The sequence below is a fragment of the Alnus glutinosa genome, chromosome 14, assembly GCF_958979055.1.
Source record: "Alnus glutinosa chromosome 14, dhAlnGlut1.1, whole genome shotgun sequence".
Lineage (NCBI taxonomy): Eukaryota > Viridiplantae > Streptophyta > Magnoliopsida > Fagales > Betulaceae > Alnus > Alnus glutinosa.
The window spans coordinates 1961022-1979498 of record NC_084899.1 but is presented as its reverse complement, the minus strand read 5'-3'; the positions used below and the strand labels follow the sequence as shown (position 1 = coordinate 1979498).

The following is an 18477-nucleotide window of genomic DNA, read 5'->3' as shown; positions in this document are numbered from 1 at the left end:
GTTTTTATATGCGTGCTTTGGTAAAAGCCACCGACATCGCCGGCTGGGAGGAAAGAAGGAAGCACTTTCCAATGTTTCAACATCTCCCATAATCATATCTTAATACATGATTATAATACAAGAAATGATAAGCTCGGTAGTGTAAACAAGTTTTGAGTAGGTTTTTTTGGGAAACATCCACGTTTTGTTTAATATTTCAAGTTCTTGAATGACTACTGATTGTAATACAAGAAACAAGAAATCAAGCCTTTTTAACAGCTCACATGCAAATTGATGTCGGTTAATAAATCCAATCCATCTGGTCTATTAAACTGATTATTAAACTGATATCTGTCCTTAGAATATTTAATTCTCACATGCATTTTTAATAACCGGCATGCATGCTCTAAAGACATATGTCGGTTTAATAGATCCAACCTAGTTTAGAAGACACCTCTAAGCTTATTTAGACTGCAGAATTTTCAGCTCTAATACAAAAAGTGGAATCATCACCATTAAATTACATGCACATTGGGAGAAAAATGCACAATACACAATATGCTCAGTACAAAACTTACAGTATGAATCATTGCTCCCAGAATTAGGCTATTAATTAGAAGTATAGAACCACAAATCTGTTCACCTCTCTTAAGCCGTAGATAATTTTCTAGAGTATACAATGTACATAGGATCTGAGCGTCCAGGGTTGGGAGAGATATCTGCAGCCTGCAGGATGCAATGTATCAGCAAGTCTCCAGCAGTGGCTTATACTCAATCTAGGGGAATATTAAAGGGTACATAAGCGTGTGTACGAGCAGAATATATATATATATATATATACACACACACGGACACGCAAGTGTTATAACATACTACGTCCATGACAGCACAAGAGAATTCATTGATATCAGCTGAACTAAACGATATTAATTATCTTACAAATCCCCCCAAAAAGGGTTCGATTGGCAGTTCCAGCACCTTGGGGAGGTACTGAATAAATGAATACTGAATTGGGGGCTAAGATCTTTAAGTTTCTATCAATAATTGTTAAATATAATTATAAAAAACCTATGGTGTGTGTATTACACGGATAAATTGTTTGAAGACGAATATGGCTTTGGTTGCTCAGTGAAATGGCGGGCGTCCAGACCAGTTCTACGGGTAAGGAAATTTTTTTGAATATGGATGAAGAAGTCAGGAAAGAGTATTGTCTGATCAACAGGAAAGCAACGTGATGCAATTATCCAAGAATTATGGCAATTCTCCACTAACTACTTGCTTTAGAGAAAAAGAGAACTCTGAGGTCACTTACCTGAGGAGGTTCAAATCCTCCAGCATAATGGAAATACGAGCCGACAATCAAAGCATGATCAGCATCACCAGTTGATGTCCATATAGAAATGGCTTTTGTCCAAAAGCAACGGTTGGAAAAGCTGGTTTATTTAAAAAATATCACGAACTTAGAATTGCTGAAAAGATTGTAAAAAGATAGGAAAAGAAAGATGGTCTAAAGGTTTGTTTGTTTTGGTAAATGAAGCGAGATTTTTGTTCATGCTGATAGATCGGGCCATACATTAGCAAGGTTGTAAAATTATTCAACTCTATATTGTTTAAAATTTCTATGAACATGGAAACAATTATTTGCGACTGATTACAGTAATTTTAATTACTATCGCTTTTAACCCAAAACTGACAAAATTATCACCTCATTATAGCCAGTCCACCCGGCTTAAGAATCCGGCGCATCTCCTTGAAAACATCTAAAGGCTTCGTTAGATAATCAACACTGACCTGCAGAATTCAAAGAATTTAGGCACCTGAGAATGTCAGAAAATAGGGCTCGTTTGCTAATGCCATTTAGAATGTGCTTTTTGCTTTTTGGTTGTGACATAACATAAAGGTGAAAGTAGTTTCGATTTTTTTGTAAATTTTTTATGTGTTGAGTTGTTTGGCAATGCTTTTGTTTTTGTGCTAAAAAGCATTAGCAAATGAGCTAAATCTTTAACAGCATACGTACTTAGGAGTTATTTGGACATATTTCTCACTTCAAAAATTTAAAGACAAAACTTAGCACAGATTGGACAGGGACGGGGAGCAAATTTCTAAGTTGAGAAATCATAGCACAAGCATCACAAGTTCTATGCTTGAAAATAATAAAGGCCTTAAGTTGTCATTAAGATGAGGAAATTAACAAATTTGCTTCTAACCTCAGCTGCAGGAGACTGCGTTGAGATTATACAAAAAGAAACGTGCATAATAAATTCCTTAGTAAATCAAATGAGTTCATATCTAAAAAGTCATCATTTCGGGTCAATTACTGTGCTTTCAATCGGCTGATAAGGAATTCCAGATTATAAGTTTTCTAAACTTTGCACATAAAGATATTACTCTATTTTTTTAATATTACATGGAAACCACAAAATCATTACACAATTATATCATTGAAGTCTACAGTTCTTGTAGAAGTGAAGTCTGCATTCCTAATTCTAAATATCCCCAATAATTTTCAGATACAGGGAGGCCAAACACCTATAGGATCACAACTAATGAAGCCTAAGCTTTAACAAGAAGTTTGACATAATAAAAAAAAAAAAAAAAAACTTGGTTAACTGCAGAAATACTACAATCCTAAAGGAAAATTTAAAAAATGAGATGGTAAAGATGCAGACTTGCACTTGTTACAGCAGAGAATAAATAATGTGATAGATAGGAAAATGTTGTACATACCACATTAGTAATAATGTCGAAGGAATTGTCTTCAAAAGGGAGTTTAGGGTTCAGATTTAAGTCTTGAACAACATACTCAGTCAGAACCTGCAGAGTGAATAATTTAAATTATTCATGGGTCTATCTCTTCAGTGCAATGCAAGTTCATAATTAAAATTTCCACAGAAGCAAATATGAAAGGCACACAAATCAAAATTTAATATGTAAGACCTCTCACTTTTAGTCCATAAATACATGTGCATGCTTTATTTTGTATCTTACCCATGAATGCATGCTATCAATGTTTCTACGGACCATGATCATACGGGCATCTGAATTTCATACAGGGAATTACTATATAGGAGTTAGATTCAATTTCGATACTAAATCTCACCTACTAATTAAATTCAGCAATAGGACCTCTAAATTTTGGGTAGATATGTCTATCCAACTGCAGCCATCAAAGTCAGTCTATAGGGGCACAGAGTTAAAATTTTGGAAAGTTTAATTATAAGCCAGTCATTAAAAAATGTCTACACCAATGGTTACCAAAGGGATATAACAAACAAAAGTGTGATCTCACCGGATTCCGCTTCAGCTCTTCTTCATTCAAACCTGATCCAACTACTCGATCTTGCCTGTATCCTGGTGGAAAATGGCTGACCTAAATATAAGGTTGATAACAAGTTACGGTAACATACATATGCAACAGAGAGAGGCATACTAAAAATTAAGAAATTTCTTACCCAACTGCTACACATATCCAAGATGCTTACTCCTGGAGTGTTGCTAGGAGGAAAAACCTTTGAGTAATACTTGGTCAGTGCAGCAATGGCAGGATCATCAATGTGTGTCACAAAGCGTGGGCTTTCATAGAACAATGTATCTGGTGACCTACAAAAATCAATTATTATGTTTTAGGTATACACAATTTAAACATAGTTCTTAACCCAAGCAATACAAATACAGTATTGGAATTTCAATTTGGTTGCAGCTCCTTTAGAAACCAAAAACCAACTCTAACAGTCCTACTAGATTCCAATTCCTTATTATATAACTTCTACAACAAAAATAAATTGCAGCATACCATTCGCGTTACCAGGCCTACATCAGGAATTGAAAATTCTCCCAATTTAGCTCCCCTAGGTCTAGTGATTATGACATATGAGTTTTTATAGATGGTCAAGTAAATGAAGCCACTTCAGGATTTAAACAAACAACAACCAAAAGCATAAAGCAAATAAAAAACCACAAGAAATAAAAAGGAATGAAAAACAGACATAGATGTAGACAAATAAATTTAGGTTAGAGTCTTTACTCATCAAAACGCTGGAAATCCTCCTCCTTGAAGGGGAATTGCTCTGGCCATTCGACATTCTTCAATATCTTCGAGAGGGAAGTAAAACAATAGTGCGAAATGTCAATAGGAATGAAAAGTAACCAAACTTCAAGCAACAAGTGAAGCAATTCAGAATTTAGAGCACTATGGTTTGGCAAACACTGAATTGGCACTGCATAAATTTTATTTGCAAAATAGGATCCAAATAGTCGAGAGTCGAGATAACCTTTATACAATTGGGTTGACTGAAACAAATATCGATATATCTTCTGCTGAATAGAATTAAGAACTAGTTTACTTCACAATTTTTTATTTCATGTGTAGAATCCTAGTATGCATTAGCTTTTATCCCATTTATTCAGCAGAATCACTCACCATAATTCTAAAAGGGGGGGAAAAAAACCAGTACAATAACAGAACAAATAAACAATGAGCCCAAATCCACTGGATTAATGGTTTTCTCTACATGGGAATCTGTCAATTCTCAAAATAATCCAAATAATACCACTCAGAAGCTAAACAAACACAATTAATCAAATTCCCAGAACGCCAACAAAAAATGTGGATCACTCTTTGAAAATTCAAGTTTATCCTAACGTTTCACCAATATAGCAGCAACCAATCTTCAAAATTCAACATGCAAGGATACCCAGAAACTAAACCAACATTTTTTTTTAGAGAAAAACTCATGAATGTAGCTTCAAGCCTTCAAGTAATTAAGGACTGGAAGATTACCTCTTCAACAGCACCTTTTTGCCTAGCAGATGCAATGAAAGAATTCCCTCCAACTGCACCACCCATGCTCATTAACTGCGCCCAAAATGAAACACCCAGACCCAATATCAGGCGGCGAGGCGCTGTCCCTCCGATTTTCCACTTCTTCACTGCTCTTGATAGACTAGGAATGGGACCGACAGCACAAGTCACTGAATACGAGGATGAGCAAGGATATACACCAGCTAGGAGTGGCAGCTTCTGTTGGATTGTCCCTCCGAGACGATTGGCCATCTTTGACCTTCACCGTGGCATGTTAATATGTTTGCGTACGTGCTTGTACATGAACAAAGTTGTATCACCGGCTACCGTGCGATGAGCGCAAAGTTCGGTCATCGCTTGGAATCTTATCACATGTGATTGGTGATATACATGCAGTTTACGTGGCTATGTTCAGTCTCAATCGTCGTATATGGATTATGGGCTTTATAAATACAATTATACAAAATTGCTGAATTAGCATCCTACAATTGGGTCCGAATTGCAAAGTTCGATCGGCCCATAAAGGGGGGTTAGGCTGCTGGCAATCTGGATTGGTGGGTTAGGTTCTAGTTGACCCGCTTGACCCAACAATCTGTTATTGGTCAATCTGGAAACGACTTATATAGTTAAACGGGTCACAATCTTTAACCCGAACACAACACGTGAGTGACCCGACCCTACTCGCTTGACCCGTTTAGACCCAAAAGCGACATGTTTTACCCGTCATGACACGTTTGACCCGTTTCGACCTAAATATGTCATGTTTGACCGTTTCAACTTGTATTATATATATATATATATATATATATATATATATTTATGAGCTCCATTGCCTCTCTCTCCATGAGGGATACGGATCCTTTCCATTTTATTACTATCTATTTCATTGTTATAATTTAAAGTTGATGACTTAGCAGTATACATGATGCTATATTGTTTAATTTTTTTAAAATGATTTGCAAACATTGATATCATGTAAACCGTTAAAACTTAATTAGAAATATCAACTTTAAATTCTGACCATAAAATATATATTATCCATTTCATTTGAAATATAAATAACCGTCTAAGAGTTGCCTGAATTACAATGCAATTGGAACACTCCAGTTATAGAGAATTTCGATCCAAACTTGCTTGTGTTAGGATATAGTAGCTTTTAGTTTTTATGCTTTTTTGGTAAGAGATATGTTAGCTGCACAACAATCACACAACAATACTGATGTGTCCAACATTTTCATTTTTTTTTTTTTTTAAAAAAAAAAAATGTAGCATTGTTGTGTAAGAGTTGTGCAAATAACATATCTATTTTGGTAAATCAGTAAGAGATATATTAGTTGCACAACTTTTACACAACAATGCTGACGTATAAGTGAGTTTAATTTTTAATTTTTTTAAAAAAATAATAATAACAAAATGCTAGATAATATTCGGAGAGGGAAAAACTCAATTACACGTCAGTATTGTTGTGCAATTGTTGTATAAAAGTTATGCAGCTAACATATCTCAATCACTAAACTGATAAATCCCTCGCACTATGATTAAAAAAAAAAATCTATTTTTAGCAAAATATTATTTGGAACTTTGGATGCATCATTCCTCTTTTCTTTTCTTTTTTCAAAAATAACTATTACCTAAACATAATTTTTTAATTTTGATTTTATTCTTCAAACCAATCAAAATAATTCTTCTATTTTTCTTTTCTCGGTATCCGTCATTTTGAGAAAAGTTAAAAAGAATACAAAACAATTCAAAAAAATCGCAAGCCCAAACATTTCAGCTTCTCAGCATTTTCTCTTAGCATGGCTAGTAATTCGGGTAAAAAATATAAGAGAGTTTTTATAGAGTTTATCTGTCACAGAAGATGGGTGAGTTATCCAAAACTTGTTCGAACATATAGATTCTATAAGAGTTCTTTCATATTTTCTGCCCGAATAACAAAATTGTTGAATTCTCCGTCCGGCTTTTGAAGCTTTACCAACGCTCGGTTCACAAGTAATATTTATTTTAACACTTATGATACATGTACATAAAATAGATTAACGAACTAATCAGACAGTGTGAACATATTATGGTTGTCTAATTGGGTTAATTTCTAAGAGTTTGATTCCGAAACTTTCTTGGCATAAAAAAAATAAAAAATGGAAAAATGTTTAGAAAAACAATTTAAATATGACTCATCTGACCACATTTAGATTCTTACGTTTGGGATGTGCTCAAGGTCGGATCTGTATTTTCCAAGGTTTTACTTCGTATACGCAACGAAAGGCATTCACCGTGGGACACGGCACTGTGATATGACCAATTCAAATTTGTCTAATCTATATTTCGTGGTCAATCTTGCTCTTAAACCACTGCCAATTCAAGCTGCTAACCATATATTTCTTGACTATATTTTATATAGATTGTTACTGTAACACCCCAGTCCCATATTGGGAAGAGATAAATAGTTCACAGAATGAGTAGTTTATAAAGATATTCATGGGTGCTAAGTCTCACATTGCCTAGTTACTAGGTGAAACTGGGCTTTATAATGGATTCTAAGGAAGTTTCAAATTGACTATTCCTTTTGGAGTGATAGCGCAGATGTGGCTACCCACCCCAATGACACAATATTGTCCGCTTTTGGCTCCCCATACCAGACTTCCCAGGAGGTCACCCATCCTGGAATTGCTCTCGCAGAAGCACGCTTAACTGCGGAGTTCTGATAGGTTCATGACCATCACGGCTTTAAAACGCGTTGTGTCATAAATGATGCATTTATACATATAAACACATCCTCATTCCCAGGCGATGTGGGACGTCACAGTTACGTTATAATTTAGCCGTTAATGACGAACTTGGTAAGTGTCAAGTCAATATATAAGGGTGGTAAGTATCACGCAGACAGTCACATGCATGCCAAAAGAATATTATATATATATATATATATATATCCCTATCAATATTAAAAATGACAGAATTTTTCTCCAAATTGTCCCATTAAAAATACCAATTTGGTGTTCATCTGGTTAGTGCTATGAGGTCTGAGCTGTAGAGAGAAGAGTCGAGAATGACAGAGGTCTAGTCATGAATCCGAGTTAGGCTAGTTTACCTTAGTGGGAGGTGCACCACTCATCTGACAAGGCCCAATATATGGAAGTTCCTAAGATCAATGATTGAATCTTTATAACCTGTTCGAGATTGCATCGAGAAATATAACTTTTTAAGAAAAGAAAAAATCTCAATTTTAGGCATATCTCAAAACACAGTTATGAAATTTTTTAGAGAATATATATATATATATATTAAAGTTTTTTTTTACTAAACTGACCAATTTGTGCTTGACATAACTTTTTATGTACTAAAAGCATTTCTTAAGCTTCTTAAAGTAATCTCGAACAAGCTTTTAGTGATTCTGACAGGAATATCATTGACGATGCCACAAAGCTCATCCTTACGCTGATGTTTTTGTTGGCAAAGCTCATATTGCATTGTCAGCTGCTCAACTTGCAGCCTCTGGTGGGTGCAACTCCCTCATCTTAGAAGGTTCAATGATCCTTATCAATAGTCTCAACTTGTTCATAGATTGGAATTTTGCTAGCATTGCTTTGGATATTCACTTAAATATGCCTTCTTTTCAAAGTTTGCAGGCTTTGAAAACTTCTCATGCTATTAATTTTAAAGCATATTGTTAATTGTTTAACTAAGCGGGTTGCTTTCTATCTTATGTTTGCAAGCATTTTTAATTGGTCTTCAATTCTTTTTTCCATTGAAATCAAAGGTGGAAAAGTCGGAAAGACTCTCCCTTGCAGCCCTTTTCCCCTCATTGAATAGAAAAAATTAAAGAAATATATATATATATTTTCTCTTGAATTTTGAAAGGTACGAATTTATGAGCTTATAATATATTGGAATATTACTTATAAGTTTGATTTAAGTTGGAATATATATATATTTTCTAACCAACATGATGCAACTAGGATTGAGATTTGGTGAATGAAGTTATTTATTGTACCCGCTTAAGCAAGTGAATTTATAAGTGGAGCCCAAACAACCTCTCAGATGACTCGTTGCACCGGATCTCAATCCATGCAACTAAACTAACTTAGTCGTCATAGATGGGTAGGTAAGGAATGGGCAGCCATGAAAGAATAGGCTGGAGAAGGAAGTTTCATATCTAGTGACAAAGAAAGTGTATGGTACAATATTTAAGAGAATAATGAATAGCTTGCAGCAACTACATATAAAATTCCCCCTAAAAAAAAACTACATATAAAATTCGAAGCCGGTGAATGTGAATCCAATGCCATGACTGGCTGGCAGAGGCATATGTTCTGGGTTAGGTTGCATGAGGTGAGGTGGAACTTCTGTTTCCCATGTCCTTCATGGATCATATAAAAGTAATGGTAAACCTGCCACAGAAAGAGACCCAAAAGAGCACTAGCCTAGCCTAGCCTATCTTTAAAAAGTAGCCTAAAATATCTTTATCACTGTTTTACCAAAGTGCAAAGTGCTAACAACTCTTTCTAAAATAATAATAATCAAAATAATCAAAAAAAATAAATAAATAAAAAATGCAAACACACCTTTAAGAGGCGTGTGGAATGCTGTAAGAACATAAAGCTTATAAGACATGAAAGAACACATAATCTAGCAACGATATAAAAATGAGAAAAAGAGACACATAAAATTAAGGTGGTTCAGCTTATGGTATACGTTCATACGTTAATTTTTTTTTTTTTTGCTACATCTGATTAGGCAGCAAACTCGGCACAAGACCTTCTCCATTTCACGTAAAATACGAATCATCTATTTTATGGTCATGATTCAAAGAGAAAAGATAAGGAATAAAAAACCCATCATCCATCATATTCTTGAAAAACTTTGTTTTCACTCTTCCTTGATTAGATGGATCTTGCCAATGCATCTCCATACCTTCGTTTTTAGTCTTTTTGAATGGCAACCCTTGCAATAAATTCAAATCTTGCTGGGGTCTCTGTCAGGGTGATCCACTCTCCCCCTTTCTCTTTATCAATGGGGTTAAAATTTTGTCTAGACATTTCTTAAAGGAAGAACAACATTCTCAATCTGCCTTGATTCTTTTGCAGTGATCCTTGCTCTCAAGCACAACTACCTTGCTTCAGATCAGAAGATCACCATGGTGTTCAAACATCCTTGGCTCGCTTGCCTCCTTCCAAAACTGGTTAGCTTCCAAGGTTCACAAGAGCACTTACTTCCGCGCTTATAATTTAGCAAAATGAGCCACTTTAACCAAATTTTATAATAGCATATCTCTTATATTTTATTATTATTATTATTTTTTGTTTATTGGACCTTTCTCTTTATAGTGGGAGTGATCTTCTTTGTAACGTCTTTTCCTTTTTCTCATTTAAAAAAACAAAAGCTCAAGGTGGTAAACTTGCTTTAGAGAAAGTTCAATTATTCCTTCTAAAAAATAGTACGATTAACTCTGTTTGTTAATGCTTTTTAAATAATTCTTTTTTTTTTAATTTTTATTTTGCTTTGTTTAAAAAAGTGTTATGATGTGCCGTAATTATGAAGTAAGTTTTGAAAAGGGAAAACAAAAAGAATAAAAAAAAAATGTTATTGACAGAACAAAATTGAATATAAAATTGAATAAACTAATTCAATTTTCATTAGACAAATAATTGCACCACAATGAGAAAAGGAAAGTCATGCAATGATGATACAAATTATTATAGAGAAATCGCTTGGGACACTCTTGTTGGGTTGCATCTGGCATCGAAACTGACTTCACTTTTGTACCATACCAATAATTTTACATGCAAAGGAAAATGACAAAGGAGATGGATCCCCTTATAATATTTATTTTAATATAAAAAAAAAAAAATGAAGATTTGTGCAATAAGATTGTCCTTTAATTTATAATAAGGTAGGCTCACCTTTTTGAAATCTGACTATTTGAATAGGTATTCTGACTCTGTGATGGGTCAATGCTTCAAAATTTATATAATTTCAAAATCTGTGGGTTTAAATTGTTGAATTAGAACAATGTTTAGCATGCACTTAATTCAATTGTTCCCACATGTTTTAATTCAACAATTTAAATCCATAGATTTTAAGTTTTGTTGGTTAATGGTTTTTGGAGTGTCTGTTTGAAAAAGTGTTTTGATATGACGTGTAGATAATGTTAGAAATAATCAACATATTATTTAATCTAACATGCGCAGCGGAAAACAAATAAACAGGATTCAGGCTTACCTCTAGCCATGTTTGCTCAAGCGTCTCCACGATCCATCTGAAGAACAAGAAAGATTATTTGAGGGATCTTCTAACCTATGCCTATTGCTTGATGGCTGTACTGATGGTGTACACAGGCGCTCTATTTATAGGCTAGGTTAGGGACCCTCAAAAATGGTAAACACCGTATTTGTTTCCTTCCATCAAGGAAACAATATCGTTAATTGATTTTAAAATCAATTAACCGATTCCATATTTACGGTAATATAAATTAATAGAAATAACCATAATACCGATTCCATATTTACGGTAATCTAAATTAATGGAAATATCCATAATGCCGTATATGTTTATTGAAAAAATAATAAACATAGTAAATACCGTAAATGTGATATAAAGGCCACAACCAAAAAGGAATAATATATTACATTCTCCCACTTGGACTTTATAACACATGACCATATGGTATTAGGTTCTTTAGTTTTGGCCAATCTTTTATGGAATCCTCCAACTCAGTTAAGAAATGTTTCACACGAATCATGGCGGTAAAACCATTATAAAATTAGGTCGTCCCTTCCATGTATCACGATGTAAAACACTCCTTACATGAGTACCTTATGGATAATCAAGCTTTATGAATGAACTTCCTATAAGTCATTCGGGTCCAACTTTATTTATCCTCATGGATAAAATAACAAATGTGCACAAAAAATCTTTATTACAATAACTTTATGTCTATAGACCAAAAAGAGACAAACCAAGTGAAAATGAATTAATGAGTCTCATATATTCCGCATGACTTTATTCTTTCTTTACCGGTAAACTTTAAGTCATGGGATCCGCAATCATTAATCCAGTACTTATATGCTCAATAGACCCTTTATGTCTCTTAATGTTATCTCTCGTACTGAGATACTTAATGTCGATTTATTTCTGCTTCTACTCTTTATTCTTATAAAAGAAGATTATAGTAGAATTACCGCAGAGTATCTTTATGGTCTAACTGTAAAATCGACAAGATTGAGACTTTCAACAAATGTCTCAACCATCATGCCTGTGTACCAAATTCATAGCACGCTAGACTTTTAGCTTTCTTGGTAGACGTAGCAACTATAGTCTGCAAACTGCATCTCTAGGATATATCCTTCAATAAAAAGATATATACCTTAGAGTAGACTTTCTACTATCTACACAATCAGCAAACTCAAATCTGAACAACTAACCACCTTCAAATGGAAAGTGTATCCTTAGGTTAAGTTGTTCTTCTTGGTTCCTTGCATATACTGCAAGGCTTTATTTGCAGCACTTTATTGACTCAATATACTTATTGTCAGTCATATGGTTATGTATAATGCAGACGCTTAAAACTTTTCATCTGCCCTTATTCCAATACCTTTTGGGACATTAATCTGTATTTAATTAGTCCCTCTTAATTGCTACTGAAGGTACATAATCCTTCATTCTAAATCTTCCCAAAACTTTTTCAATGTAGGCCTTCCGAGACAATGTTAATATTCTTTATGTCTCTGTGAATCTCTATGCCAAAAGACATAAGAGGTTTCACCCAAATCCTTCATTTCAAAGTTTTGTGAAATGAACCTTATGTAGCAAACCTAAATCACCACTTGCAAAAACAATATCTACATATAGGATTAGAAAGATTACTGTACTCCCACTGACCTTAAGGTATACATACTAATTAACAAGGTTTTCAGTAAACAATAAAACAAATACCTTGTAAAAAGTATATCACCGGTGAGAGATCTATCACAGCCCATAAATAGAATTCTTTAATTTGCAAGTATTCTGACTGTTATTTTATAAAACGTTTAGGTTGTGTCATGTAAACCTCATCTTTAAGATCCTCATTCATAAATGTTGTTTTCGCATCAATTTGATGCAGCTCTAGATCAAAATGAGCTACTAATGCTATGATTATCTTGATGAACCATTCTTAGACACTGGAGAGAATGTTTCACGATAATCAATGCCTTCCTTATGAGTAAAACCATTGGCTACGAGTCTAGCTCGACCCTTCAGCCATGGACTTAACTCTCACTTCATGGCACTGAATCTCAATGTGGAGTTTTCTCCACTCATAGCATGTGAAAACAAATTTGGATCATCTTTATGTCCAATGTTAATATCAGACTCTGGGAGATATACAACATGATCACTAAGAATTGTTGATCTCCTTATTCTATAGGATTTTCTTAATTCTACTTCCTCTGCATTTTTGCAATGGGAGAATAGACTTTTGAACCTGTTCTGTATGAGTTGGTTGTTCTAGAAATGATTGTGGCTCAGGATAATCAATCTGATTTTCCCTGAATACAATCAATCATCCTCTATGAGAAGGAGATTTGGCCAACTCTAGTGCTTCCTCAAATTCCAATTTGTGTGAATGAGCACTCCCACTAGGTTCTACATCCTTTAGAAATTTTACAATCAACAACTCTATGATCATATGAAGGATAATTAAACATTATAACCCCTTAAAGTTTACTAGATAGCTTATAAAGATCCGCTGGTTGTCCTTGAATCTAATTTTCTAAGGTGAGGATTATAAATCCTCTCTTTAGCAAGGCAACCCCATATGTGTAAATAATGTAAACAAGCTTCCATCTATTTCATATTTTAAAAGGTGTCATAAAGACAACCTTAGATGAAATCCTGTTTAACATATACACAACGGTCTTCAAAGCTTTACTCTATAAGGGTAATAGCAGATTAGTATTACTAATCATTTCCCCTTGGTGTGTACCTACCTTAATACTCTATGCCTATATTAGATCTAATGATCTTCACATTGTTTCTCTTCTTCTTCCTTATAGATATTGAAAGCATTCAATACCCCAGCTTTAATATTTAGAAGATAGAGATACATAAACTTTATATGGTCATCACTAAAAGAGATCAAAATATCTCTGACCATTTAGGCAATGAGTATGAAAAAGTCAACACATTTTAATGTACATGATCTCAAGAATCTCAAAATGCTCTCTTTGGCACCTCTAGTGGTCTTGTTGGTATGCTTTCCCTTATGCAGCCCACACAAGAACTAAAGTCAATAAATTACCGACTTTTATTTACTGTATGGAGATATATTTCAATCTCCAAAGCCATAACCAGAGCATTTTAAATTCTCAAAGACTCTACTTTACGTCAACATCACAAAGACTCTACTTTACGTCAACATCACTATGCAGAAATAAACAAATAATTTTGTTTAAAAATTGGGACGTAGGTCAATTTTAAATAGACTTTAAATAAACCCCAACCAATATTCCACCAAAGATAAGAAAAACTTCAAGTTTAAAATAAAATTGAAATTTTTAACAAGCCAAACTAAAAAATAAATTTCTAAAAATTATGGAATATAAATCATTTTTGAGGTCAAAAATTATGACTGAATTTTAAAATTAACCTATAGATCCCAACAACCTCAAGTTATAAACACGTGTTATTTAAAAAGGACTCTGCATTTGTATTGACAACGTGGATTGTTAAACCATAATCAATCCACAACATATTTGAATGAGTCACTAAAAGAGATTCACGACATACTAAATGTATGAGATTATCTTTATTTTAAGTCATTTCTTATACTTCATGCAATCTTTCTTTATATGCCCTTAATTTTCCTTATTTCATGAGAAATAGGTATCTTGATTGCCATAATACTTTATTGGCACCTTATTCTCATGCTTTAAGTGTTGGACATGATTGCATTTATTGGTCTTTCCTTTAATATGAGTAATCATGTGAACACTTTATAAATTCTCTCATATCCTTGAACACACATGGTTAGAAGTTTATTTACTAACCATTTTTCCTTACGTGTGTTACAAGACAAAAATTCTACACTTAGAATAGAGAATTCAAAATAAAATGACCAATAATGACTTAAAAAATCTCAATCTTTAGGGACTTAAGCTAAACTATAATATCCTTCATTCCCATAATGGGATTATAAACACTTTAGAAACTGTAAAAGGTTTGTCTTTAAAGCATTTTCTATTAGGGTGCTGGCCAAGTTTTGTTTGAACTTACTAAATGTTCATAAACAACCTTTATAAAACTTTGGCTCTAAAACATTCAGGAATAAATCCCTGATGACTTTAGTGACATGAGATTTCATGAACATCTAACTTAAGTGATTAAATCACTCCCACCGTTCATGCTTAATAATCTCACGTGGCGTACTTAATTCCGCGGGAGTAGGTGGTTTGTCCACACGGAGCACCAAATTTTGAACACCCCAAATAAAAAAGCATATTAATATTTTTTTCAGTCAGAAAAAATATTACCTTAAAGTATTGGAATATAAAACTACCAAGGTAGAGTAATATGAATAGCTGCAATAACAAAAATAAAAATGCTTTAATGCTATGAAGTAACTTTATTTTAAATTGGCCAATGCCAATTTAAATAATAAATAGTAAATTTCAACCTACCTGTGGGCAAAGGTTGCATCATGCATGAAATTTACTCTTTATTAATAAGACTAAAGCAAATTTAAATATTAATAAATAAAATTCTTCGTACCTTTGGGCAACCGAAAGAAATTTTACTTTTAATACTAAATTTGTTATCTTATTCTAATTAAGTCATAAAAATAAAAACTTCCCTTTGGGGATAAGTAATTAAATTTATGAATTAACTACAAGACGATATCAACTTTATTTTAAATTAGCCAATGCCAATTTAAATAGTAAATTTCAACCTACCTTTGGGCAAAGGTTGCATCACGCATGAAATTTACTCTTTATTAATAAGACTAAAGCAAATTTAAATATTAAAAAATAAAATTCTTCGTACCTTTGGGCAACCGAAAGAAATTTTACTTTTAATACTAAATTTGTTATCTTATTCTAATTAAGTCACAAAAATAAAAAACTTCCCTTTGGGGATAGGTAATTAAATTTATGAGTTAATTACAATACGATGTTAATTTTTCTATATGAAGTTCATGTGTACGATCCTTATGCAATTATTACAAAATTAGGATGCTTTGGCTCTCCCAAAATCATAATAATCACGCTGTAATTCATGAACATCTAATAAATCTTTATGAGGTTCATGCGTGTGATCCTGATGTAATTATCATACAAAAATGGGATGCTTTGGCTCTCCCATAATTATTATGATAATTACGTGTGTGTAATCTTGATGCAATTGTCATTCAAAATTGGGATGCTGTGGCTCTCCCAAAATTATCATGATAATTGCTACTTCATTAACATCTAACAACTTTATATATGCCCCCTTAATGGCCTTAGGAATATAACAAACCAATACTTAAATGGGATAAACAACATTTTCCAAGGTGCAAGCAGATGAGCTCCCAGGAAAGTGAGGGGGGTCACACCGGACACACTTAAATCCCAAGACTTTCCTTGCCAGAACTTTCCCCGACATTGCATTCTTAGATATTACTGTAAACACACCAGTATATATGGTATTGTTAATTATTCTTAGGTCTAGGCATCAAACAATTTATATTTAAACAATATAAATTTAAAATATATATTCCTCAATTCATGTATTAAATAAACAATAATTTTAATACACAGTACTGTAAATAATAAAGGGAATAAAACTTTAATATGAAGACATAATAAAACACATGGCCTAATGGTTTAGTAAGTGGCCAAGGCTCTTTACACCTGGTGAACCCAGGTTCTAAACACCATAAAGCCTAAATTCCCCTTTTAAAAAGAACTTGATGGGTTACTGAAAAATGGTTGCTGTATTGGGCTGACCCAATTGGGTTAACCCACTTAATTTGGGTTGGGTATCTGTATTGGGCTACTATATTGGGTTGGACTTTTGGGTCACAAGACTCCAAATGGGCTACTGTATTTGGCAATTAGGTCAACCCACTTAATCGGGTCAGGCCTCTGGGTCTATGTATAGTGCTGGCCCAAACTAGGTCAGCCCACTTAAATGGCCCAAAACTGCATGGGTTTTAAAAAACCCTACCCGAAAATATATCAAACCCAAAAACTTTAATGGGTCGAAACCCTACCCAGTCACCAACCAACCCGACCCGTAATGTTCCAGATGGGTTGAAAACCCTAAAAATGGAACCCTAGCCGCCACCCCTTTATGAAAATACCCATATCAAGATTACAACTCAAAATTAGGCAGTATATCACAATATACAGAATAGTGATAAAAAAAAGTTATATCAAATATATGGGTTTTCACAAACAGTACGTGAACAACAAATATTCACAAAATAATCGCTAATGCGTTTCTATCATGTCACAAAAGACGAAATATTGCTCAAACAATATTAACAAACAGAAGTGAACAATACCAAATAGAATATACTTGATTCAATATTGATAACAAATAAAAATACTTGATTCAATATTGATAACACATAGTAAAATTATATGCTAAGCAAAATAGCATAGAGGCTGGCTCTGATACCACATGTTAGAAATAATCAACATATTATTTAATCTAACATGCGCAGCGGAAAACAAATAAACAGGATTCAGGCTTACCTCTAGCCATGTTTGCTCAAGCGTCTCCACGATCCATCTGAAGAACAAGAAAGATTATTTGAGGGATCTTCTAACCTATGCCTATTGCTTGATGGCTGTACTGATGGTGTACACAGGCGCTCTATTTATAGGCTAGGTTAGGGACCCTCAAAAATGGTAAACACCGTATTTGTTTCCTTCCATCAAGGAAACAATATCGTTAATTGATTTTAAAATCAATTAACCGATTCCATATTTACGGTAATATAAATTAATAGAAATAACCATAATACCGATTCCATATTTACGGTAATCTAAATTAATGGAAATATCCATAATGCCGTATATGTTTATTGAAAAAATAATAAACATAGTAAATACCGTAAATGTGATATAAAGGCCACAACCAAAAAGGAATAATATATTACAGATAAAATAAGTTTTAAGTGTTTACGAATATTTTGTATTTTAAGTTGTTTATTAATATTTTATTTTATTTTATTTTTTAAAAAAAAGCTTTAGCAATGTTAGCTTGTAGTTTTTGAGTTCCCTTAATATTTTTTATTTGTTTATTAGGAAAAATAGTAATGTTAGAAATTATATTTTTATCTTATAATAATCTCACAATGCTAATATGTCTGTCTCAATCAACTATTTGAAACTTATTTATTAGAGATAATCAGAACAAAAATTAATAAAAAAATAAGCTAGCTTCACGTTATCTTAATATTCATCTCTTGGTGAAAGATTTGATAATTCTAACATTTTTCAAATAAGTATGGCATAATTGTGACTAACAATTTTCTACACGACTCTTGAATTTAATATAAACAAAACACAAAATTAATAAATTAGAACAAAAAGATATGACCTATTTAATTAAATTAATCAAATTAAAATATTATATAATCTTATATTATGTAAGGATTCCACATTTTATTCGTGATGTCTGAAAACAGAGGCTCACACACAAGCCCAACTATAAATCACCCCCCGCAC

General features: G+C 33.3%; 1 protein-coding gene across 1 annotated transcript; it reads right to left on the bottom strand.

The window, feature by feature from the left end:
- Nucleotides 1-418: 418 nt before the first annotated feature.
- LOC133857206 (uncharacterized) lies at nt 419-5124 on the bottom strand. Its single transcript, XM_062292384.1, has 8 exons — nt 4760-5124; nt 4004-4071; nt 3432-3579; nt 3269-3349; nt 2707-2793; nt 1685-1770; nt 1292-1412; nt 419-705 (listed from the first exon to the last, which is right to left on the bottom strand). Exons 1-8 carry the CDS (start codon nt 5030-5032, stop codon nt 628-630), a joined length of 942 nt encoding a protein of 313 aa, XP_062148368.1. The 5' UTR covers nt 5033-5124; the 3' UTR covers nt 419-627.
- Nucleotides 5125-18477: the final 13353 nt, after the last annotated feature.